Raw genomic sequence first — 24,815 nt, 5'->3', positions numbered from 1 at the left:
AAACGCAAAAATTAACCATCATAAGAACTGGTGAAATTCACTGTTAAAGTCCCGAAATAATATCTAGACAACACGATACGACCGCTCAGACTCACTACCACCTACTTCTGCATGCTGAGCTAAGGCAGAGTCAGACACCGCGTGTCACATAATGATAAACCGGCCACTTTCACCTCTAAATTTGTGCCCTTTTGTCTTCTAAATAATATGAAATCAAGTATTTATTTTTTCCACAGCCATTTTCAGACAAGAGTATTAATGTAGTACACAATTTAACCTGCAAGTTGCTCTTTAAGGCTTCTAGAAAGGATTTATTTCTGACACAGCAAAATCTGCTTAGTGAAGCTAAAGTAAAGCTACAGACAAATTGGTGATTTATTCAAATGTGTCATCACAAACAGGAAATGATGGGATGTAAAACATTTCTGTGGCTAACACACAGCTGTGCTCTGGGCGCCACTTAGCATGCTGTCCACGGCGATGCCAACCACCTGAAGCCTCTCTGACCTCTCAAAAGCTTTTCAACTTCATTTCTCCACGAAGGGGAAAGGACCATCCATCTTACTGACAACCTGGAATTATGAAAAATACCAGTGGCTGACAAGGAGGGTCCTCGAGATGCAGAGAGAGCTGAACGCAGATGGCCAGGTGCTGAGTCCTACAGGCTTTGACACCTGCATGGCACTCGTACTAATGCGGATCCAGCATGTCTGAATGAAAATGGGACGTGTAATCTTCATCATAAATGACTTGCTGCATATTGCACCTGTCTTGTTTTATAATCATGTGCAGGGAAGTGATGCAACAGATGTTTGACATGCAGACATCTGCCAATATGAGCTGGGATTATTAGAGGTGTCACTTCAGCTTTGTGATCAGTCGCAGCATTACATGGTTACAAACGCGCTGTCAGAAACAACTGGCAGCTTTTCTTTCATCAACAAGACTGACGGCCTTTTCTGGTGTTTGTGACAACATATTGCAATCTTCACTTTATTAAATGTGATGTTCAGTGACAAGTGAGACATCAATGATATAGAATAAATTTACGAGGGATAATTCGGGTTTATTGTTTGTTATTTTGTTTTCTACAGTTCAGGATCTGTTGAATCTTTTACCAGATTCTCAGTGATGGTTTGGTGAAGAAGAAGAGTAAACGTCCTGCATGAGGTTACCTCACGCTATAAATGGGATTCATACAAACCCCCCAAGTTCTTCACCCTGGCATGAAATGTCTCTGCACATTTTACGGCAATCTGCGAATTGTAATATCAAATAGTTTATGTGCATTTTGTCCTGATCGTAATGGATTCATCATTAGGATTCTTTGAGCAGGGACAAATGAAATAAAGTTTATAGATTAACAGGCAGTCATCCCGATCCTCAGGACTTGCTGCAATAGGGACCAAATAAAGGATAAGTCCACCTTTCTACTAGCTTAAATACCTACAGTATGTGAATATCTAGCGTCCACACTACTACGGGAAGTGTTAGATCCCCTAAGAGGGAGACTTTTGGGAATGCCTCTGAACCAGTTTTAGAGGTCTGTTCGGGTCCACGTTTTATGCGGGCAACCGGTTCCAGGTCGGGAATTGTTCTATAACTCCCGGTTCCAGGTCTGTTCAACATTATGGCTGTGTTCGAAATGCCGTACTATATACTGCAGACTAGCTGTGTCCCAATCCACGGGCTGCAGCCTTCGAAGGAGGCGTTCCACGGAGGATGCATTCATAGCCTGCGTAGACCGTTAAAGCAGAACTGAAATGAGACGGTCTGGTCTACCCTTGCGTCACCAAACGCTGCTCCTGTTGCCTAGCAACAGGTAGCTAGCGGGCTAACTAGCTAGCATAACAAAACAATAAACAATAACCGCCACTTCTTTAGCTATAGTGCCCCCCTCTGCTGGAATGCTGCTGCTGTCCATGATTTCAGCTGCCGCTTTGACGTTCCAGCACTTTGCATTGTGGGATACAGTAGGTGAGGTAGACTGGTCCGATGCATACTGGAGAGTTTTTCCTAATCAGTACGACATCCAGCTTTGTTGGCATACTGCACATTTTGCTTTTGTTGGCATACTGCATACTACATTTAGGCCAAATCAGTACATACTGCTAGTTTAGTATGGCATTTAGAACACAGCATCAGTGCCCTAGTGGATCCAGGAAGACATGATTAGAAAGCATTGGTCAGTGCTATGGTTCAGAGGAAGTGCAAGCTTTGGCCACAAGGTGGCACCATTGACCCGGCCGAGCGAGTGAGTCAGTCGGTTAAGGGTCAGGTCACAGGTCAGACTCGGACAACACGGGTGATAGCAAACTAGAAATGCTAACATTAGCAGCCATGGAAAAGAGTAATTGTTAACGTTGTTTAAAAGGACTAAAAGTTAAAAGTGCTCGGCTCTGCACGGGTCCGGGTCCCAGCTTTCAAATAATAGACGGATCCTGTTCGGTTCCAGGTCGTATGTTTCCGGGTCTCTTTGGGTTGAGGCACAACATTTTGGACCCACGAAGAATCTCCAATGTCAGTTTGAAAACTCCAGGGTTACATTTTATTATGTTCAGAGACATCTGTAATGATGACATAAACACCCACATTGTCTTGCTGATTTGGCCTATCATGTCCTTTCGTGATTCATCACTCCACTGCAGAATGACCCGCTTCCGGAAGATAACAAACAACATGAGCCTTGGCTAGAAGCGATTCATTTAACACGAATAGCTTATTACAGATTCTGCTGACCTTCTTGTCTATGCTGTACCTTTTTACTTCTGCCTACATGCACGGGCAAAAAGCTTTTACTGTAGGGATGCCCATGTTGAGCAGTGCAATCAGCCCTGCATGGAGCAACGCTGTAAGTTAAGAGAGCACACATGCCTAGTGTACATGAACGTTCATGTGCATGTTTAAGCATGTATTGAAGTATTGAAGGAGATAAGTAGTGAAATGTGGCAGTAGTGTAAATGTAGACTAAATGTTGAACACTGGAAATTCTTGGGACCTCACGTGTTTCAAATGCTTAAAAAATCGTGTCAGCTTCTCAGTCTTCAGTCTTCAATTGTCCACATGCTTGGTCAGCATTCAGCCGACGCTTTACTTTTAGAAAAACTTTTCAGCATGTGTGTCGGGGAAAAAAAGCGTATTCCACATACATATTGAGAGGCAATAAAAAGAGGAGAAATCCAATTTGCAGGAGGAGTCTGTGCTGTTCTTACCTGTTTTGCCGGTGTTCTTCATCGACGTCTTATTGGAGGACTCCGTTTCAAAGCCCTCCAGTGTGAGTTCCTGATACTCTGTGGATATTTTAGCATCCTGGTCCACGACGTTGATTGGTGACTGGTTTCTCTCTCTGCACTCTGGGTATGCTGTCAGCCATCCCTCGTCCGGCCCGTATATACCTGAGAAAAACAGGAAACAGCAACGCGGTCTTATCACTCGGGGGAAACAGTTTGATGTGAAACTGTGTAGGCTTTAGAAGCATTCATCAGAGAAAAATGACATTTCAGAAGCATCTCATGTCCTCTGAAAACAGCTGACAGTGTGCTCTGCCAAGTCATCTGAATTCCAATTAAACACTGCACACAGAATGAACATCATGAGCCCCAAACAGAGACAGCTCCTGAAAAGGCAAAACGTTTTCATTCATGTGGTAAATAGAAAATTTCAAAATGTCATCATCATGAGGCTATTATGCATCCCCTGCTGCCTTTGGTGACAACTTTCATATAAAACAAATTCTATATTTGGTTTTGCACTGCTGACCTCCTGCTGAACTCCCCCTCAGACAACCCATCAGCAGTCAGCCACAATCTCACACAGCGTCACTGAGCTGACAAGGAACCCTAAAACACCTTTAACAAGTCGTGAGCAAGCTGGTGTGCGTGTCTGTGTGTGTGTGTGTGTGTGTGTGTGTGTGTGTGTGTGTGTGTGTGTGTCGAGGCATCCTTTGACAGTCAATGTCCACAGAGTGAAAGCCTGAGGCCATTGGAGTCACTATTTCTGGAGGCCGTGAGAGAGACAGATAGTCAGAGGGGAGGCCAGGGCTGAAATGTCACCGGGCCCTGCTTTAACACCTGAGTGTTTACGCAAAGATCAGGGCTGTAGCTACTGGGCACACTGGGGGCAGGATGTTGCCTGAGGCCCCCCAGCCCCACCAAACACATCACATTCAACACTAATAGAATAGGAAGGCAATAGAAAAATCAATATGTTTATGTCGCTACTTAATGTGTGTTTACGAACAGCACTTTGATCATCATAGACTGTGCTTCCATTCTTACTAACGGCCAGCAGGGGGCGACTACTAGATAACGAGTCTGATTAAATCTTTCAGAAAATAAGCCTACTCCTCAATTAATTTATTACATCGGCAAACATTTAACGGCTTTATGGTGTCATCACAATAAGCATTTTGCATGTAGCATTCATTTTGTACATTGTGGTCCCATTTAGAGTTAAGTAAATGATGAAGCAGGGTGTGCTTTAGGGCCGTGGTTCTTAACTGGTGGGGCGGGACCCAAGAGTGATTCGCAGAGCTGTTTTCAGTGGGCCGCAGATGTGTGGCAAAAAAGTCTATGCTGCGCTTTTATTTTGAAGGAGATTGGTTTCCTATGACGTGCGTGCAGTAGTGTAGTTTATTCACACTCCATGTATCCACTGATTGGGTCTTCTTAGTCAATTCCCTCTGTAATGTTCAGTTTGTTGTTTTTGACCTATTATCTCTTGTCAACGTTTACGCCTGTCTATCATTTTTCTATTGCTATGACCCAGTTTCATTATATCTCAATAGTACTGCTCACTCATGAATAACTCCCTGCACGTTGCCTAACAACAACAAAAAATGCCCACAAACTTGTTTGCTTTCTGTGAGATAAGATACACTTTGACATTTGAAGAAGTTGTTCATATAAATGTTGCTGTACTACTAACTGGTGTACTATTCCAGTATGTTTTTTTTCTGTGCCTGCATACTTGTCTCAGACATGTATTACATAATGAGAAACTTAGATAATAGGCCCAAATTAACCTAATTAAGTGCTCTATATGCAGCCCTACGCTCAGATATTCTCCTTTGTGTTGGGCACAGAGCTGCTCGGCTTCAGTGCCGTTTCTCATTCAAGCAGCGCTGTGAGCAGCACAGACCTATAATTCTCCTGTCAGTGGAAACTAGTTGATCCCTACAATGTTGAGGAACGAGACACGGGCCATTAAAAGCAGTTTTCATTGAGACGTGACTTAAACTCAGGCAAGCTGTAATGCTTTTACATTCTCTGAAATACATAGAAAAAAAGCTCAAATTGATGAGTTTTTACAGCTCTTGAAAATAACCCTCATCTTTCCTCTGAAATAAAGCTGTCCTGGTTTTTGAACTGTGTTAAGGCCAATGAAAAGGTAGCAGATAACTATCCTGTCACCGGCTTATTTATTGCGTGTCACTTTGAACTGCGGACAGCTGCAATTTCATTTCTGTCCAACTTTGGAGATGGCCTATGTTGTTTGATGTTGCTGTTGCAGCTTTGCTGTTTGTAAGGTTTGTTTAAAGGAGAACAACACTGATTTTACCTGTATAATGCAGGTAAGTTCAGTAGTATCAAAAAGCTATTGTGCAGTTATTAAAGGGCCAGTTCGTAAATTTTCAACCTCAGTCCCATCATGCTATTATGGGGAGCTAACGCTAACTAAACATGCACTTTTGCTCTGTGCCTTTGGAGGACGCTATCCGCTTCTCCAATGGGCCCTGGAAAACCAGATGACGTGTTTTATGTAGTCTATCGGAGGCCAGGGAGCTCGCCAAACGACACTTCCTCAATCTAGGACGCCCGCCTGCGATGTCATGTCTCATTCAAAATCGTCAGGTTAACTCTCAGACATACGTCGCTTTGGACAAAAGCGTCTGCTAAATGAAACTGTAATGTTGTTTGAAATGTAGACTGCAGACCCGAAAAATGTTTAGAAGATCCACCGGTATATTCTCGTCGTATTTCGGATTCTGTACTGCTCTGAGCTGTTGCCTGCAGTGAAACAGTAGTATTTCACTCCAGAGGTAGGGGTGCAATGCACGCTGGGTGTTGTAGGAATGTAGAATGGGTGAAACCATGAGCTGTTTGTTCAACTTTTTTGCCATTATCGATTACAGAGAACACCAGCTTTGACTGAGAGCGCAGACATCGGCCAACGCCGATTATGTCAAAATGTCATTTATCGGCCGACCGATTAATCAGTCTATTACTACTCTTGATGCACTCCTTTAGAACATGAAATTGGCGCTACAAGTCTGATATGATGACGGTAAATGTACTATCAAAGGTTTTCATAGTTTTGCCCCAATACATGGGACCAGATCTCTTCTATTTCAGCCTCTGCTTCTTTATTTTTAACCTTCCAAATCAGACTTCATGGAAGTGCAATAGTAAAAACACTGGCAGGGGAATGTTTGTTTACTTTCTTAAAAAACATGAACATGCGTGCTTAAGTGGGTGAACCTGTTCCAAAAGCTTCCTGAATGCGGTACAGGAGGAGGTGGTCGAGGTCCATCAATAGGTCTGCTAAATCAGGCCAGTTTGACTGTAGTCTTTATAATTGAAAACCCTCGTGTGTCATCAGTTCAAAGAGTCAAGCTGTTCTTTGTTCTGTTGCATTGTCACTAAAGTGAGTGGAAGAAGAGTCTATTTTAGAGAGCAGTCATGCAAGTGTGAGCGTTCTAACCCCGATGCTTCACTCCATTAGCCTTTGAATCTGCCAGTGAATTTGAATAACGCAGGGGTGAGCCCTCAATTTATCAGTAGCTTTGAGTGTATGTAAGTATAGTGGTGGCTTTCCCGATGCTCTGTAGTAAAGATTTAACTAATCATACACAACTTCTTTCTAAAAAACCTGGATTCTCATGGTTTTAAACATAGCAGCACAACTCTGACTACACTTCTTGGTTACTAAAGGAATATCCTGAGGCAGGAAGTTTAGGTTTGTGCCGTCTTGTGCCAGAGGCGTTGGTGAGGCTCAAGGGAGGATGAGCAAGTGTAAAACCTATTATTAACTAATAAAGTTGTTTTTACACAGAGAAAAAAAATTTCAATGTTGCGTGTGTGTCCACTTGATGAATCTCTCATTTTGGCTCTAGTCTGGACTCCACCAACTCCTAAGGGAGCAATCATCTGGCTCCTTAGCTGCTGAATCTATGGTCCCCTGCTCGTCTCTGGCTGTTCAGTTTCATACTTTGTTTGTCTCTTTAGTTTGATACTAAACAGGAAGAATAAAGCTAAAGTTTAATTTTGTTGCTGCCTAAAACTAGGTTGAAGTGAGAGGAGAGATGAGAGATAATGCTCCTGAACCACTGTAATCCAGAGGAGCAGAAAGATCAGCAGCAGATTAAAGCAGATGAGTCAAAACGGTTTCAGACTGACTTATGTACAACATACTTATAATACATACATTATGTAATTAATTATTACTTAACATTAATACATTGGAAATTAAAAAAGGATCTCTTTAAAAAAGCCTCTCTTCAGCTGAGGTAATAAAAGGCGTCCCAAAACACAAGGATGCTTGGTCGTATCATCATGTATCATTAATATCATCTTTAGTACTTAAACCTTAAAAGCTTCTTAAAATATAAAACCTGAAAAGCTTTTAATTTGATCACGGTTTAAAGTAATAATCTGGAATATTTTCATTTAAATCACAAGCGGTGCCCAGTTAGTGACGCGTTTTCCATCACCCAGCAGTGGTTGGTCTGCCAGAGAGGGTAGGTGGCGCTAAGCGGCTGCTTTTCCGCTCTCTGCAAGTGTTGCCAGTAAACAGTAATCTACTATGGCTGAACAAACAAAGAAAAAGAAACAAATTGGACGCTCAGATGAAGCAAACAGCCTACAAAGGAAAGCGACCTTCAGCGAGGAAAATCAAGAGTTACAACCGTAGCCAACCGTGGACGTCACACATGCAGCACTGTCTGGATATCTGGGAACTGTGCTCCTGCAATTACGGTTTATCAGGTGTCGCCACAGAAAACGAAACTGAGATTTTCAAGATCAGCACTTCAAAGCTTCCTAAAATGTTAAACTTGGAAAGCTTTTAACTTGATCACGGTTTGAAACCATATTTTCAGAGCGTTAACACTTATATGATGTTTAACACCATGCTTAGAATAACATGGAGGCAATTAAGAAAAGTCAGTTACAAAAGTAGCTATTAACCTTCATTCTTTTAGAAACAAAGAGACTTTCATCTTTCACAACATCACTTTGTACGTCCATCAATGACTTCACTGACAAACAGGGTGATGACACACCAGCGGCTGCAGGAGGCCTCATGTTAATAGCTACAGCATTTTTTCCCCCAACAGAGAGGTAAGGCGTTCATCTTTGGGTCATCACATCCATCGATGTCTTCATTGTGTCACGTTAGCTGCTTTGTAAAATGTGGTGAAATCATGTGGGCTGCAGGGATAAGGCCGCAGGAGGTTTTTGATGCATAATCCTGTTTAAATCGATTAAGGTAAAAAACATAATAGCTAGAGCAGAAATAACAAAACGAACATAAGCTCTAGATTCTTTTGGATCATCATGTTTTGTGTGTTTATTTAGCATAATCTCATTAAAAAAACATGCATTTCAATGTTTTAATTTATGAAAAAACTTAGCTACATTTTTATAGATTTTTAGGGATAAAAATCATTTGAAAATACCCGAAGAAGTTCTATCAGAATGATTAGAAATACCCATGTAGATTGCATTGCAGACTTCTTAGAGTTTATTCAAAAATGATATGCATTCAAATGCACCAAAACTAAACCCTTTAACACATACGTATGTCTGCAGACCAACAATATATAATTATGATGTGTTTCTCATTTGAGTAAATGTATTCCTGCAGGCTGTCAGCGCGGTGGTTACAGTGTATTTTACGTGCTGGGGGGTTAATCAGCTCAGCCAGAGATACACATTTACATGCACCCACGTATACATGACACTGACTCTGATGTGCTGTATATAAAGAGATGCTTTCTGTCACTGTTACCATGGCATTGACCTCATCAACCCTTTTTCCATCTCCCTGTATATTTATCCAGCTCACCGCTTAATATTCCTCCTGTTTAACATTTTTTTTCTCTTTCGCCCTCAAAGAGTTCGTAAAGCCCCATAGCGGCGTGTTTCATCATACCATCCTGCACATCCGAAAAGGGTTAAAGTTTAGATTTTTAAAAAGTGTGGGCATATGGCCATTAACATCCCCAGGAATGTAGTCATCCAGCTCTCGTCACACATACATATTTATGGATATTGTACACTGGGTCTGATATTCATGATGTTTCAGTGAGAGAATAAAAGTGAGTGGGATGTAAAAGATGGCATTCATGCATGCGTTCCAATAAAAAAGCAGTATAAACAAGAGCACACTCAGACAGGCATAAACATCCACCAACGCTGGACAACTCTCCAGCAATGCTTTTGTTTATCAGTAAATAAAACACTTATGGAGGCTGCTTCTTTTCAAGTTGCTGTTGGATTTCATTTCCAGACAAAATCACGTTAGATTTTCAAACTAAATAGCAATCGACTGCATTTCTGCTCAACTGGCAACGTGGAAGACTTAAATGCCAGACTCTCCCACCAGCTCTGGAACGCAGTTTGGAGCGAAAAACATGTTGTATCTACAAATCACTTGAATTTATTCAACTGATCCATCTCAAACTGCCTCTCCAACTTTATTAAGCAGGACGGATAATCCTGTTTACGGCTGAAAAAAGCCAGAGCTGCATTGTTCAATAAATATAGCAGTTATGACAAGTGATATAGATATGGTGTGAAACATTTAAAAAAGAAAAATCATTGATCGTTTTTCTCTCGTTTCCACGTCTAAAGCCTCTGAAAATGTTTCAAGCTGCTACGCTTGTTTCACATCAAAATGCTTCGAGCAGTTCAAGGAGCGTGGTCTTCTTTTTAGAGACACGGCAACAAGTAATGGAGAGTTCTGTGAAGAGCGGCGTATCACACAAAACTCACACAGAAAAATAAATAAAACAGCAAACAGAAAAGGTTTGAATATATTACACTGTGTACAAGAAAGTGAATGTTGTACTGGTAGAGAAATACTGTGGAAATGTACAGTGGATTAGAAGCTTTACTGCAGATATTTGATATATTACACTAGTGTTGGGAATTTTCTTTGAAGGCAGCCGGATCTTAGGATCTCCGTTCCTTTGCGAGAGCCGGCTGATGGTTCTTTTTTTTCTTGTTTTTCAGGGGGGCGGAGGTTTCTAGGTTTATCTGCGAAATAATCACGAGGATAATGATGGATCAGAGTCGAACTTAGCATCCCACCAATATCAGAGGTTCTAACAAAAACAAACTTGTCGGCACTATGTTGTGGTGACATGATGCCGCTGCGTGTCACCTAGTATAGCGCAGTTGCAGTTGAAAAAAGCTGCCTGTGGTAATTGGCATTAAGGGGAGTGGATCTCGGGCGGGCAGTGAACCCACGACTCAGTTCCCGTCGTTCGCACCAAAGAGTTTGAATTGTTCGCGAACGTCACAACACTATATTACTCGTTGTATGCTACTGTATGCATTCACTTTCATGATAGTTGTGGTCATTTTCAGTTACATGTTTCATTTTCATACGTCACTATTCAAAGTGGATGTTCTTTAACTACCTTACATTTAAGATACTTGTTGAACCTGTAATAATTTATCATCTTAAGTTGATCATGTGTTTTTGGATTTTCAATATGACTTGAAAAATAGCTGTCAAATTGAAATGCTGACAAGTTTGAACTAAAACTGGCACATGTCTGAGAAGATTCAATCACATAACAATGCTTGTTTTGTCTTTTTATTACTGTTTATATAAATACTGTTCTGATTTCTACTATATTATACGAAGAAAACAATCAGACTCAAACACTTACGAGTGAACTATTGGTTACATGGGAACTAACTTCTCTCTAGATGTGGAGTCAGTAATATAACCATCATTTAATAAAAATATATACAGTATATTTAAAAATATTGTTATGCATCTATGTTAAATCATTTGACTGATGCGTTGTCTTTTTTTGTGTCTGATTTGAGCATTACTTAAACCAGCTCACTTCTGAGGAGGAAATTAACAACAGTTATCTTCTTACGGATGGATCCCTCTCTGAATCCTAAAGTGAGCTGCTTAGTCGAGCATAATGGACAACAACAGCTGCACTAAAAGCCTGAAGAAGGCCACGGCTAAATTGGCAGAGTCAACACAGGCTGATGCGAGCTCAGTCTGAATCTCTCCTTCTCCTAACCGCTCGCACCAGCTCACACTCCATGCACCCCACTCCCTTAAACTCTGCCCTTAATTTAAAGCAATACTGGGCTCCTGGGCTCCAAAATGAATTTGTCTATGATTACTCATGCCCTGGCGCGTCGCGAGCACCGGGTAATGTCTATTTCATTGAATTAGGGTGCATCCTGTTCTCCTTCCCCTCTCCTCCATCTCTGTCCTTGCCCGGGGGCGGCTATTGATTGAGGTGGTCTGGCTTTCGTATGAGGCTAACATTAGCTATGGATCCAGACAGCCGCGGCCTGGCCGGCAAATGCAGCTGAAGGGAAAACGTGAAGCGATTAGTCACTGACTAATGCAGCTAATTTCTGCTGAAAGCAGCAGTATGGGAGAGTGCAAAGGTAAAGGAGGAAAGAAAAGAGGAGACTGGCGTAACTGCTAGAGTGCTAACCTCAATCACACCACTGGCTAATGGCTAAGAAGCTGTGTGCTGAATAGGCGGACTCGCAGAAGGCGCTGAACCTGGAAATACTTTGTTCTTTAGGTATCCATTATGCTCCTGCACAAGCTGCGTGTGGTCAAGACCAAACAAGTGCAATAAAAAAGAGTTCCAGGTGTATCATTTACATTAGTTACAGTGTTCAATCATTTTATAATGACATGATACAGGATTCTAAGTCTGGTACAGAAATCAAGTAAATGACAGGCCTGCTGCACGAAGCCGAGCTGCACTAACAATGCAAAGAGTAACACTGAGGAAAATGGCTCGATAGGTTTATACGAGATATTGCACTACAGTTTTAGATACATTATGAGGCTATTTTAAAGGTCAAACCCACGATGGACAATCTGACCTTTGACAAAAATGCAGTAACTTCACTTGGCCTTTGCATTGTCCTAAATTACCAAAACTAAAGACCTCCCTTTTTAGCCTGGTTGTTAGATGAATTTTACTTTATTAAACTTTATATATTTACTTATTACTTATTTTATCCTTTGCATCTTAGTTTTAGTTATTCATATATATATTAATTTAGTGTGTTATTATCTTATTTTAGTGTTTTATTACTCTAGTTTTAGTTTTCTGGATTATCATTTATTTATTTATTTTTTAGTGTGTATCATCTTATTGTTATTGTGTTTTATTATTTTCTTCTAGAGTATTTTTTTGAATAACCTTTTAATGTTTTATTTTTTTGCTTGTTTTGAGTCTTAACATTTTAATCGAACCTCCAGTGTTTCCTCATCGTGAATTCATGATAGCGTTTCATCACTTCCTGTTATTGAGCTCTCTGTTTACATGTTTTCATTTAGCCTTGTGCATGAATCGGGGGATGCTGGCTGTTTTTATTTATTTTTGCACTTTGTGCTACATTTTAGATGTATGACAAGTGCTGTAAAAATAAAGTTGATTGATTGATTGAAATGTTCAAATAGCAAAGCAAAAACTGTTTCAATTAAAAAGAAACAACTTTGACATTGATATTGTTACATTTTATTGAACAGTATTTTGCAGTTCTACTTGGACGTGTGCATGTTTTTATGAAATCTGGACAAATTGAGAATTTAAGACTTGATATTATGTCTTCATTTTTCATTTTCATCATGGTTTCATGGTCACCCTTGTTGTTGCCTTAATGCCAGTCATATCAATAGTTTCATCCAAAGGCTTTGGATACCTCGGTATATCAGGTTACACTCATTTTGCTCAAGACAGTTTGTTGCATTTTTGGCATTTCAATGAAAATAAATAGTTAGAAGAGTTAAGAGAGAAGTGGCAACCCGACCGTATGTGGACACATTTTCAACTGATACACGCAGCTACAGTTTTGTATATTACTTCCTTGGTTATATCATCTGACTTTCTATAATATCAGTGGATGGCAACTAATTCATTTTTTTTTTTAGATCTATCCTGGTTCTGTCAAATAACCTCTGCTTCAGGTTTAAGGTTACTAAAACACTAAAAGGGAAGAGAAAGGTCTGATCTGATTTCCTTTATTTGTCTGTGAAGCACTTTGTGACTCTTTGAAAGGTGCTATATAAAGGAAGTAGCTGGCATCCTGAATCAATAACTCGCCTCCAGATTAACTTGTGCTTATCAATGTAAGTGGACATGCAGCTACTGAACAACATTGTTGTGGGTTTTAACTCCAGGTGAGGATTTGAAAGCAGAGACGGGTTAAGGAGAGTCTGGCGCTGACTGCATCCAGAAAGTACAACTAATACACCTCCCTGGATTTGTTCTTGTCCTCCAAATCCAGGACTTTTCAACACACAGGCCGGCTCAGTCTGATTTCTGCACTGATTTCTGCCATTATCCCACTAATCCTGAAGGAATCAGTGCAGGAAGAGAGGATCTCTTAGCGCCTGCTGAGAGGATGCTTCCTGCCAAATGGAGAAGAGAAGCACACGACACAGCTCTCCATCTCTCTGTTTCTCATTATTTCCACGCTTGAGGAGACCCTTCCTGACGTGAGCGGTTAATTGTAGCAGATGGACATATGGCAAGAAAGCGTCTCATTTTCCTTGGACAGAACATGAATCGCCATGAAAGATCGCTGCTTGTTTTCTTCCCCCAGCCTCCCTCCTGTCCTCCGTCTCATTAGGCACACCTTGATTTCATTGTTATTCTGGAGTTGTTCGGATTTCTTCTGACAGCAAACGTCCTCCCAAAGGTGTTTTTTGTCTTTGTGTAAAAAATAGCTTTTGTCTTTAGAGGCTTGCCGTCCATAATTGTGATCTTTAGGCAGCTTTTTTTCCCCCACATACTTTCTTGGGTTTGTTTTTGCCTCAAATTGGAAACGTGGCAGGCTTTTCAATGAGAAGCGAGCGAGGTCGCCGGCACAGCATCTGCTTCAAAAATGGCTCTTAATTGACTGAAAAGCCTCAAACTCTCTCAAAGGTCAGAAGCAGCAGCCAGGTGTATTTACAAAGTAAATAATTGACGGAGATGAAGAGCGCGCTCTCTCTCCTGAGAGCTGCTGACAATCTGCGATGGAACTTGCACAAAAGCAACAGAAACCTCAGATGAGAGAACAATGTCTTCCCGTCCTCGCCTCTATCTGTCTCTGTTTACCTGAATGGACAGTTAATCTTGGCTAATGTTAGCTTTCCTCTCTGTGGAAGCACTTTCTCTATCGCCTACTTCTCATTATGTGCGGCCTGACTGCCATCCCTTCAGTCAGAGTGGTGAGGAGAGAGCAATCAGTCTGACAACTGTGAATTCAGCCTTTTTTAGGGCTTTTAAATTTGACATGTGAGAAATTTGAAAAGGGTTTAAACCTAATAAATATTTGAAACAAGATTGCTTTTTGATTTAGCAATTTACTTTTTATGTTTTTTTCCCGATTCCCCTGGAAACACAACAGGGCTGAAAACCCTACATTTTTTATGCCCGGCTGATCCCTGCTGGAATGCAACGATGACGTGCAACAGAAAGCTCAAAAAAGTTTTGGATTTTATCTCATAACATTACCAATGAAATATTGCTAAAGCTAGCATTCGCAGCTGGCACAGAGCTAGTAACTCCTGAGCAGTTTTGGGAGCTGTGGGAATCAATAAGCCGCTACTTCTAGCTGTGTTAGGACTACAAGGACTACCACGCTGGGGATGAGGAGCCTTTCCAACTCAACATTAGGAAACCAACAGTACAAATTTTATTGTAACCGTAGTTTGTTACAGGCTGGTAACCGGGCTTCAAATATAAACTACCGAGGGGGAACATCTTTTACAACAAGGATCATGCATGAGCTGTTTTCACCCTGAGCAGGGTGGTTTCCACGCAAATTTCAGATTTGATAATAGAAAGCGTGCAAGATAACCTTTGTCAACTGTTTATTCTTAACCTTAAAGTGATAATCAAACATTTTCATGTAAATAAATGTCTGTTAAGTCACTATCTATCTCCAATGGTGATTGAGTCTATGGCCCACTGATGAAAGCCTTTGCATTTGCAGTATTACAGACTGGGCGTCTGTGGCAACTTTCATGGAAAAAAACACACAAGCGCCTCCCAGTTAGTGACGCGTTTTCCATCAGCCAGCAGTGATTGGTCTGCCAGAGAGGGTAGGCGGAGCTAAGCGGCTGCTTTTCCGCTCTCTGCAAGTCATGCGACTAAACAGTAATCTTCTATGGCTGAACAAACAAAGAAGAGATCGATGACTACAGATACAACTTCAACAATAAGTGAAAATCCGAAAAAAAAAGAAACAAACTCGACGCTCAGATGAAGGCGAACAGTCTGAAAAGGAAAGCAACCGTCAGCCAGGAAAATCAAGAGTTACAACCGGAGCCAACCGTGGACGTCACACATGCAGCACTGTCTGGATATAGTGTGCTCCCGCAATTACCGTTTATCACCATAGGTGCCGCCAAAGAGAACGAAACTGAGAATTGAGTTAGGAACATTAAGACATGCATGTTTGAGCTGTCCTGTATACTCTTATATTCCAGGCAGACACCACAACTGAAAATATGTTTCTTATGTGTTTCCGAAAAACTAAAATACGTGTTCATAGCATTGTTTCAGAGCAAGAGATTAAAGCCTTTAGTACGTGCCTTTCTGTCACATTTTTGTTACAAAGAATCTAGAAATAAAAAAGAATAAAAAAAGGGGAAAAGCAATGCTGTTATAAAACAGTCTCAGTAAATGCCAGCTTATAAAATTACCATTTAGCTCAGATCCATCCAGTCCAGCTGCACGAGTTAAACCAGTAAAGTAAAGTAAGTAGATGTGATTAAAGCATGTTCTTCATTATATCACTCACACCTCCACACAGCACATAGCTGTGTTGTGGAAAATCAGGTGCTGTGTGTGACACACTCTGCAGAGCTGACGGTGTCCTTAAGTGAAACAGGGCACAACAAGGTGGATATCGATCGCTGGGACCCACAGGGTCAGGAAGTGGAGGGATGTTGATGTGTCACCCAGGCGTGCTGCAGGCTTAATGTTCCCTTCAACATCACATCTGAGACACAAAAAGGCGTGACAAAGCTAGCCGTCACATTAACCCAATGAAAAGGTCAATTTCGTTTTGCTGCTCTGTCCCTGATTGGTATCACACGAGTGATTAAGTCTGTTTATTAAGCTTTTCTTATTTTCTCAGTGTGTTACTTACTCGTACAAGGAAGCAGCTTTGACGTGTGAACACCTTACTACTACCAACTCGTGAAATACGTCAGCTTGGTCTGTGGCCCTAAGCTTCAAAATGTGATGATGACTGCATATGAAGATGGTTGACGTGTATCCAGCAACTCTCATTGTACGAAAATGAAGCCAAAATACCCCTGTGATGAGTGCTGCCATCTTGCGATGGTGACGTCATTTGAAGCCAGAGACTGCGCAGTACAGATCGGTGGGTGGAGCAGCCGTAGCCACTTCCACTAACCAAAACACACACTTAACTTACTAAAAAAATGGCAAATATTCCGCACGCGTGTTTAACAGTAGAACAGGGTCAGATTTGGGAACTTCAATGACTGTCGTGATTGTTTTAGTTACGTTTCCTCTCACCGTTCGTCCTCCACTCTGCTAATCCGGAACAGATCGGCTGCAGGAGCCAGACTTGTCAACATAGCTGTCAATCATCATTTTTACAGCATCAAATAACTAATTAAAAGTAAACTTGTCAGAAAAATGAACACTTGGACATAAATCAGCATGATAAGAACTATAATGACAGAAACCATGTTTGATAAAAATGTATTTGACGTGTATTTTGATTTTATAGTTTGACCCATGTCCCATCTGTTAACATGGAGGAGGCGGGCTTTATGACCTATACTGCAGCCAGTCAGCAGGGGGCGATAGAGAGGTTTCAGGGAGCCGTCATGTTGTCCATCTTTTTATACAGTCTACGGTACCGCCCTTTAGTCAGGTTGACACATGCTGGGCTCCACCGTGAAGTTATAAAAATATGACGTCCAGTTAGATGTTTGAATTAAAGCAGTCAAGCCCGCCATAATAAACAAAGCTTGACACTGAACGTTTCACATTTTTGGGTGAAAAATAAATTGTTAACAGTTCAGCTGATCCTTAACTGCCACCACGAGTGGACACTCCCTGTATGAAACCAGCAGCGTCACATTCGAAGACTGACCAAGCTGCTAAGTGGCTGGTACTGAAATCCATAAAAGAACTGGATTACAGAGTGGATGTCAGACTGGAGGGCTTACTTTTTGACTGGCAAGTGCAGTCTTTCCGGCTCAGTTGAACTTAGCAGCACTTTTAATGGGCTATACCAGTATTATGCATCAGTCAGATAGCTGGTGGGGCAGTGAGCGTTATCTCAGGCAGGTCAGCACTGCGAGGGCAGGTCCGGGTTTAGATGTGAGAAAATGACTCACCTCTCTGTGAATATTGTAGTTTTAATGCAAAGTGTTACTTTGCCTCGTGGTGTGACCAGCTGTCCGGAGGGTTACATTAACATCCTGAGTTTTTACTACATAAGGTCCACTGAGTCAAACTGCTCTCCTTCTGGACATTTCATTTGTGGTTTCAGAAGCAGTAGAACCAAGCAGTGCATTAACTTGTGCACGGCTGATAGTGTATCTGTCCTGTAACTGGTGCTCCCATGGTGGGACAAACCCTTTGCAATAATGACAAATAATGATCTGCAGGACGCTGAAATCTATCAGTGAAAACTCAGCAGTAAATCTCCCCCGGTTACTCTGGGGACTGATAGAAGAGGGAGGAAGACAGAGGCAGCTCTGCCTAATGGAGAGTGAAGTAGCAGAGGATGCACTGTTACTGAGTGGATGCCCAGGTGCATTAAGTTCTCTGAACAAGGTTACCCACACTCGTCCCATTACTTTATATCATTACAGGACATATCTGAATGCTTTGTTCCTGAATCCATTAAGCCCCAAGCATTGTGAGAGCGTACGTCATATCAATCTGACACCTCCAAAAAAAAAAAATCAAAAGGATTTGTTTTCTTCTATATCTCTTTATCTCTGTGATGCCTCAGTGCTCGGCTCCGCAACACCCACCGGATCCAAAAAACCCACATCAGTAAAAAACACCCAAAATCTACCAGAAATCACTCCAAGTGCTGAAGTTTCAATCAGTAATCAGTCGGTGATTAATATTCATGAATGTGTAATCTGGAATCAGTCTGCTAATAAATTTATCCACTGATCTGCCCGGTGCAGCAGTTAATTGTGTTAGCTGCTCAAAGTGTCTGTCAGCATTATGCTCAAAATGGCTGCCTCATTATCTCCTCCGAGACGTTGCTTGTCACTCAGCGTGGCCAATTACTGTGCTCCATGATCAACACATAAGAGAGGAGCTGGGGAAATGTGCCCACCGGCCATAATAAGGCATGATCAGTGGCACACGAGCGTCAGAGAAATAACAACGCACCCCCTGCAGGGCTCATAAATCCCCGGGCTTTTGGGATCGGTCCTCAGTAACATTCGACACGTGATTGGAAATTATTTATGAACTTCTCGTGAACCAATTAAAGCGGCACTACTTCCACACCTCGAGCTGCGTTTAATAAAATCACGAACACATGGCGGGGTAATACTAATTGCCATTTTTCTCATTGAGTCACAGGGATTTCAATTATTTTATTTTAATTTTTTTTTCTGGGATTTCATTCCAGGGGGAAAGTGGTTTGTTGTGGTTTCGAAATAGGTAAGAAAAAAACTCAAATTAAAAAGAGTAAATAAAGCAGAACTGACAGCTCTAATATGTCCCGCCACTAAGCACAAATAAGTGAATGACAGCTGTGAAAGTATTATGAAAACAGGCTAAATGGAATAAAGAAAATGTGTCAAGGATAGGAAAAGAAAGCGGAGAATATAAATGATTTATTGACTTGAACACGGAGCAAACATGGCCTCTTGTGGATGTGGGCGCTGGATAAACAGAAAAGTCCCATGAGTGTCGGCTCCTGTCACCTTGAACTCGAGAACCGTCCACTCCGCTTTGTGACGCAGGGAGCCGGCCGGAGTGAAGCGCGCATGTGGGTGGAAAAAAGAGGTCTGTAGAAGCTGAAATGGCACTCAGCCTTAATTAGATAAAGTAAAACTCTGTGTATGTGTGTGTGTGTGTGTGTGTGTGTGTGTGTGTGTGTGTGTGTGTGTGTGTGTGTGTGTGTGGACAAAGAGAGGCAACATGACAAAGACAGACAGAGGGGAAGAGGGAGTGTGTTGACAGAAGGCCACTGGGGCTCCTGGCTTGCCATGGGCAGGCAGTAAGTCTGGTTGAAGCCACTGTCACAGTCCATTTCACAGCTGTCCAACGTCTCTCTCTTAAACATACACACACGCACACACACACACACACACACACACACACACACACACTGTGAGAACTCTATACACACGGTTAAACATGCCCAAGCAAAAGATGGGACTACATCTCCCGCATGTCACACAGTCTGACCAAAACACAACACGGCTTTGATATTTTGAAATGCTGAATATTAACTAAATGCAGGAAAATATATTCATCAAATATTATCTAAATATCAGCAGGACAAGGACAAATAGACAAGCGTAAGGATGTGAACGACTTTGACAAAGGTCAAGTTGTGATGACTGCATCGGAGCACCTCCAAAACTGCAGCTCTTGTGGGGTGTTCCCGGTCTGCAGGGGTCAGGAAAAGTGGTCCAAGGAAAGAAAACCGAAGGATGAACCTGCACGTGTGGAGCGAAGGCTGGCCCGTGTGGTCCAATCCAACACAAGAGCTACTGAAGCTCAAATTGCTGAAAACGTGAATGCTGGTTCTGATAGAAAGGCGTCAGGTTGTTGCGTATGTGGCCGCGTAGCCGAAGACCGGTCAGGGTGGCAGGTGGTCGTAATGTCATGGCTTATCGGTGTATGCGTATGCATTTCATCCTCTCTATCCCGGTTGATGGCCAGGTGGTTGAAGCTGAAACACACCCTACTTTATCTCCTATTTTACTCTAAAGGGGCCAATATTTTACAAAAGGAACATCATGCTGTATTGAAGACACCTTGAAACTAGAGATTGAGAACATAAACTCTTTAGGAAATTGTTAACTGAGGTAATAAATGAAGCGAGAAGGATCTCTATACAATTGGACTTGCAACTGCTTGAGGCACTTCTACAGCTCGACTACGAAAATATGCTATGTCCAGTTCTTATATACAGTGGGTGCAGCATACAGAGAAATAAAGTATAATATAGTATTTGGCAGTTAAAGATATTTTTCTCTGGAACTAAAGGAAGCTGAAGAAGAGCTAAAAGGAGGGTGACTGTTGGACACAAACACCGCTCCAGCGGGATGATAGTGTTCCTCTGTGTCTGCCAGATGTGCAAATAGGCAACTGTTTGTTATCAGGCTTGCCAGCCTTGAAGGTGATATTATGCCAGTGTTGTGTTCACAGCCTGTTGCTCCTCCACTAAGTATCCGAAAAATCAATTAGTGCAGCTAAAAGCTGTATGTGAAAACTTGGCACAACAGAAACCCTGGAAAAAGTGCAGTCTGTTGCACTTTAAGTAAGATAATACACGTATGTGTGTGTGTGTGTGTGTGTGTGTGTGTGTGTGTGTGTGTGTGTAATATCTGCTGTTAACACTTACACATGCAAGAGTGGTCATGTGTGCATACTCAAGACTTAAAATGGGATACACAAAGGAATATATTAAAGAGCTCTCAGCATGCTGGAATAAGAGCTCCTGTTTCTGTTACAAATACTAACTGTTGCTTATTTGCATGCACATTTTCCTTACTTTTGTGAAAATAGAGGGTTATTAATGGAGCCAATATGCTACAAATATGCATGCTAATAAGCAAATTGTTTATGATAAATGTGTGTACCCTAATAAAAAGTCTTTCCAGTTTTATTTTGTAATTCTTTTTTGGGCCATTTTGCTTTTAATGATAGGAGTCGGGGATGACATGCAGCAAAGGGCCAAGGCCGGAGTCAAACCTGCGACTGCTGTGACAGGACTGTAGCCTCTTTATATGGGCCGCTTAAAGGAGCTCCAATTCCAGGGTGCCTGTTTGAAGAACAATGCCTATCTCCAGAGCCTCCATGAGATGTCGTGGGCTTTACTTGACGAGAAGGGAGGTGCTCACTTGTTAACCGCGTTGATGTGCTGCCTCTCGCTGCCCATCTAACTACAAATTTGAGTTGTGGGGTTTGTTAGTAGAAATGTGGCAGGGTAGCTGGTATCAGCTTGGGGTTAGGGTTACCTCCTACCCTAACCTTAGCCCCCAAACTTCCTTGCTCTCTCTTCCCTCATGAAAGTGAGGGAGTATGGAGAGGTAGAGCGTACAGCCCGGGTCAGGGCACCTCGCCCTGGCTCTGCCTTACCCGTCACACTCCATCCTTCTCTCTCTATTTTTCTCTCTATCACTGTTGTCAATACCTGGAGCTCGCATGGCGGAGCCTGGGTCTGTTGACGTTGGCAAGGCTGCTTGGGTTGCGGTGACCACTAAGAGTCATGTGGTAGGTTAATTATAAGTATTGGGATGAGAGCACAAGGGGAGCGGTTTCTTCACTGAGCACTTATCCTGATTGTTAGGGCACAAGAATGTTTAATTCAAATTCAAGGCTTAAGAGGAAACAACTGTGGGGAAACAAAAGTGTTTAAACTTCTTTAAACTACATCAATGTTCAAAAATGTTACAAATGAAAAGTGAATCTAATGTTCTTATTATTCAATTTACCAGACTTTTCAAACTACGAAGCTGCTTTACAGCTTTCAGGATTCATGGGAAAACTGCGACCTTACATCAAAAGTAATGAAACCAGTAATCTGCAGCATACATAAAGTGTTATTTTTTCCTCCACACTGAGTAAAACTCTGCAATCAAATGTTTACTAAAAAAATAAAGAAAAATTCATATAAAAACAAGTCTGGTAAGTCTGGCTTGTTTGCAGCAGAGAGTCCTCTCAGCTCTGTGTCAGCGGTCTACAGAGAAGTGATTTCACACCTCGTCCCCTGTCCCACTGACCCCGTCACTCTGCACGCCGCCAACCATTAATCCCATCTGACTGTCCAACTGAGCGTGAAGAGACGGAAAACAAAATGCTGCTTCCACACGCGACATCAGCCTTCACCTCCCGCCCACCGTCACACACACGCAAGCGAAAACAAGTAAATAAACTCACACTTCCACCCAGATAATGTCATTGCCACCACACCCCCAGCACCTCCCACCTCTATTATCTCTCTGCGTGACGCGATGTGAAGGACGAGGAGGACGCACGCTGAGTCGAGCTTGAATAACAATAAGTTTGTGATTTTTAACAGTTTATTCACTTTAACTTTGCCTTTAGTTACAAGTGTAAGTTCCTTTCTTTTACATGCTCCACCTAAATCTCTCTGAGTGGAGAAATACTCTTGATAGTTTGATGCCTAATTTTCCTTGGTTAAAACCATACATGCATGTACAGGTGTAACAACATGGCTGTGTACCTTAGCTTCCTCACACCTGGCATTCTTGGACATAAAAGCTTTCCCTCTGACAGCATCAGCGACGTGTGGCTTCCATCTGTAAATGTGACATATGATTAGCTTTCTCTTCCTAGCTGCACATCTGGACACGTTCCTGGATGTGTTCTCCCATCTGTACACCTGATGCTCGCTCACTGGCAGAACCGATACAAACTCGTAAATGTGTCTGCAATTATATTTTGTTGATTTAATAGCTGCAGCCTGTAATGGCCGTTTATACTTTTTACTGCTGCAGAACTTCTTGCCTGCTTAATCACTTCCAACCTTCTGCATGAATGGATGCTCAACCTGTTGTTAGAATCTCAGAAGGAGTTTAAAGGTTCGATCAGAGAGGTGGTTTGTCTTTCCTTTTTAAAATCTGCCTTATTACGGAAGCCCGAAGCGGACATGCATACACGCATTTTATTTACTGCTTTCACAAGATCTCAACTTATTTTTCTCGTTAGCTCGGGATAACAAAGCTGGTTTTCTCGTGATAATGGGATAATTTTCTGGCAATCTAGAAAACAGAACTTTGATATAATAATAATAATAATAATTATAATAATAATAACTTGATTTATATAGCACCTTTAAAAACAAGAGTTTACAAAGTGCTTTGACAGCCAAGCAGAGCATAGCACAAAACAAGCAAAGCACAAAACCCAATAGGCAACAGGAGCACCCACAAAAAATGGCCAGACACGAGAACAAAGGGGACAAAGCAGGAAGAAGTAGAAAAAATAAATAGAAATAAAATAACTAAACAAGATAAAAGAGAAGAAATAAAGCAATAAAAGCAATTAAAAAAGATTTTTAAAAAAAACGGCAAAGGCAATCAAAACAATAAAAGACTTAAAGGCAATGAAGCAAAAAAAAGAAATAAAACCAATAAAAGCAACGTAAGAGAATAAAGCAATCAAAGAGCTAAAAGCAATTAAAAGAAAAGGTAAGAATAAAGTGAAATAAACATTTAAAAAGATAAATAAAAGCCAATAAGAAGACGACATCACCTCCTCAGAGCAGGACATGCCACGCCGCCACACTAATGAGGTGAGTTAAGCATGGAAGCATGTCCGCTTAGGGCTTCCGTACCTTATACACCTTGGCTCGGGTCTTATTGAAGACCACCTTGGAAATAAGATACTTCAAACAGGTAACAATAAGACAAATGATGCCCCTGTTGCTCAACAATTCCTGATCTCATCACATCCCTGCTGTTCAGTACATTTTTCCTGGCTTCAAAACTCTGTACATTTATGACTTCCTGCAGGTAATATTTTATTTTCTCCATTTCTATAACCTTTATATCATCATGCAAAAAATGTATTATGATATAATCATAGATTAAATTAAAGTTGAAATTAAAATAAGTTTAAACAAAAACAGTTGCATTATTATGTGCTGATAATTGCCTATAATTTCTTTGATTGAGACATGATACTTTTAAATATATATTACTATAATGTAATCAAAATATATGACAACAGAAATCAAGATTAAACGGCAACAATCAAACTCAATAATTAATATTGTATTTTTACTGCTGAGCGCTCTGTCATGTAGCGCTTCTTTCAATCTTTGATTGATGATAAGTTGTAAGTTCTTTTTAAGAAATGATCAGTTAATCTGCTCCATCCATCCATCCATTATCTACACCGCTTATCCTGTTCAGGGTCGCGGGGGCGGCTATAGCCTATCCCAGCTGTCATTGGGCAAAAGGTGGGGTACACCCTGGACTGGTCGCCAGTCAGTCACAGGGCTGACACATAGAGAGAGAAAACCTTTCGCACTCACACCTACGGGCAATTTAGAGTCACCAATGAACCTTACAAGCATGTCTTTGGACTGTGGGAGGAAGCCGGAGACCCACACATGCATGGGGAGAACATGCAAACTCCACACAGAAAGGCCCACTTTGGCCGAACCAGTGACCTTCCAGCTGTGAGGCAACAGCGCTAACCACTGCACCACCATGCAGCCACAATCTGCTCCCTATAAATGGAAATCGTGAGCATGTAGTTGTGACGTTTAAGTGCTTTAGTTGTGAAGAAACCGCTGTGCGACAGCAGCAAACGTACGCGCTAGCAAGAAAGTAACTTCATGCAAAGACAGTGATACAGGAAAGATATGAAGCTGTTG

The 24,815-nt window shown here is 41.6% G+C and overlaps 1 protein-coding gene across 1 annotated transcript in view; it reads right to left on the bottom strand.

Annotated features, from left to right (window-relative positions):
- The window catches only part of LOC138605376 (receptor-type tyrosine-protein phosphatase gamma-like), a 444,649-nt gene that overhangs the window by 176,491 nt on the left and 243,343 nt on the right, over positions 1-24,815 (bottom strand). Inside the window, exon 3 of the mRNA XM_069677579.1 lies at positions 3,213-3,395. Within this exon, the coding sequence (XP_069533680.1) occupies positions 3,213-3,395 (183 nt within the window). The remainder of the gene's footprint in view (positions 1-3,212; positions 3,396-24,815) is intronic.

This window comes from Semicossyphus pulcher, unplaced genomic scaffold (genome assembly GCF_022749685.1).
Source record: "Semicossyphus pulcher isolate SPU_LCO1_2020_fin unplaced genomic scaffold, fSemPul1.0.p SCAF_3, whole genome shotgun sequence".
In the NCBI taxonomy this organism is placed as follows: Eukaryota; Metazoa; Chordata; class Actinopteri; order Labriformes; family Labridae; genus Semicossyphus; species Semicossyphus pulcher.
Note: the sequence above shows the minus strand (reverse complement) of the source record. Positions and strands in the feature narration are given on the sequence as shown.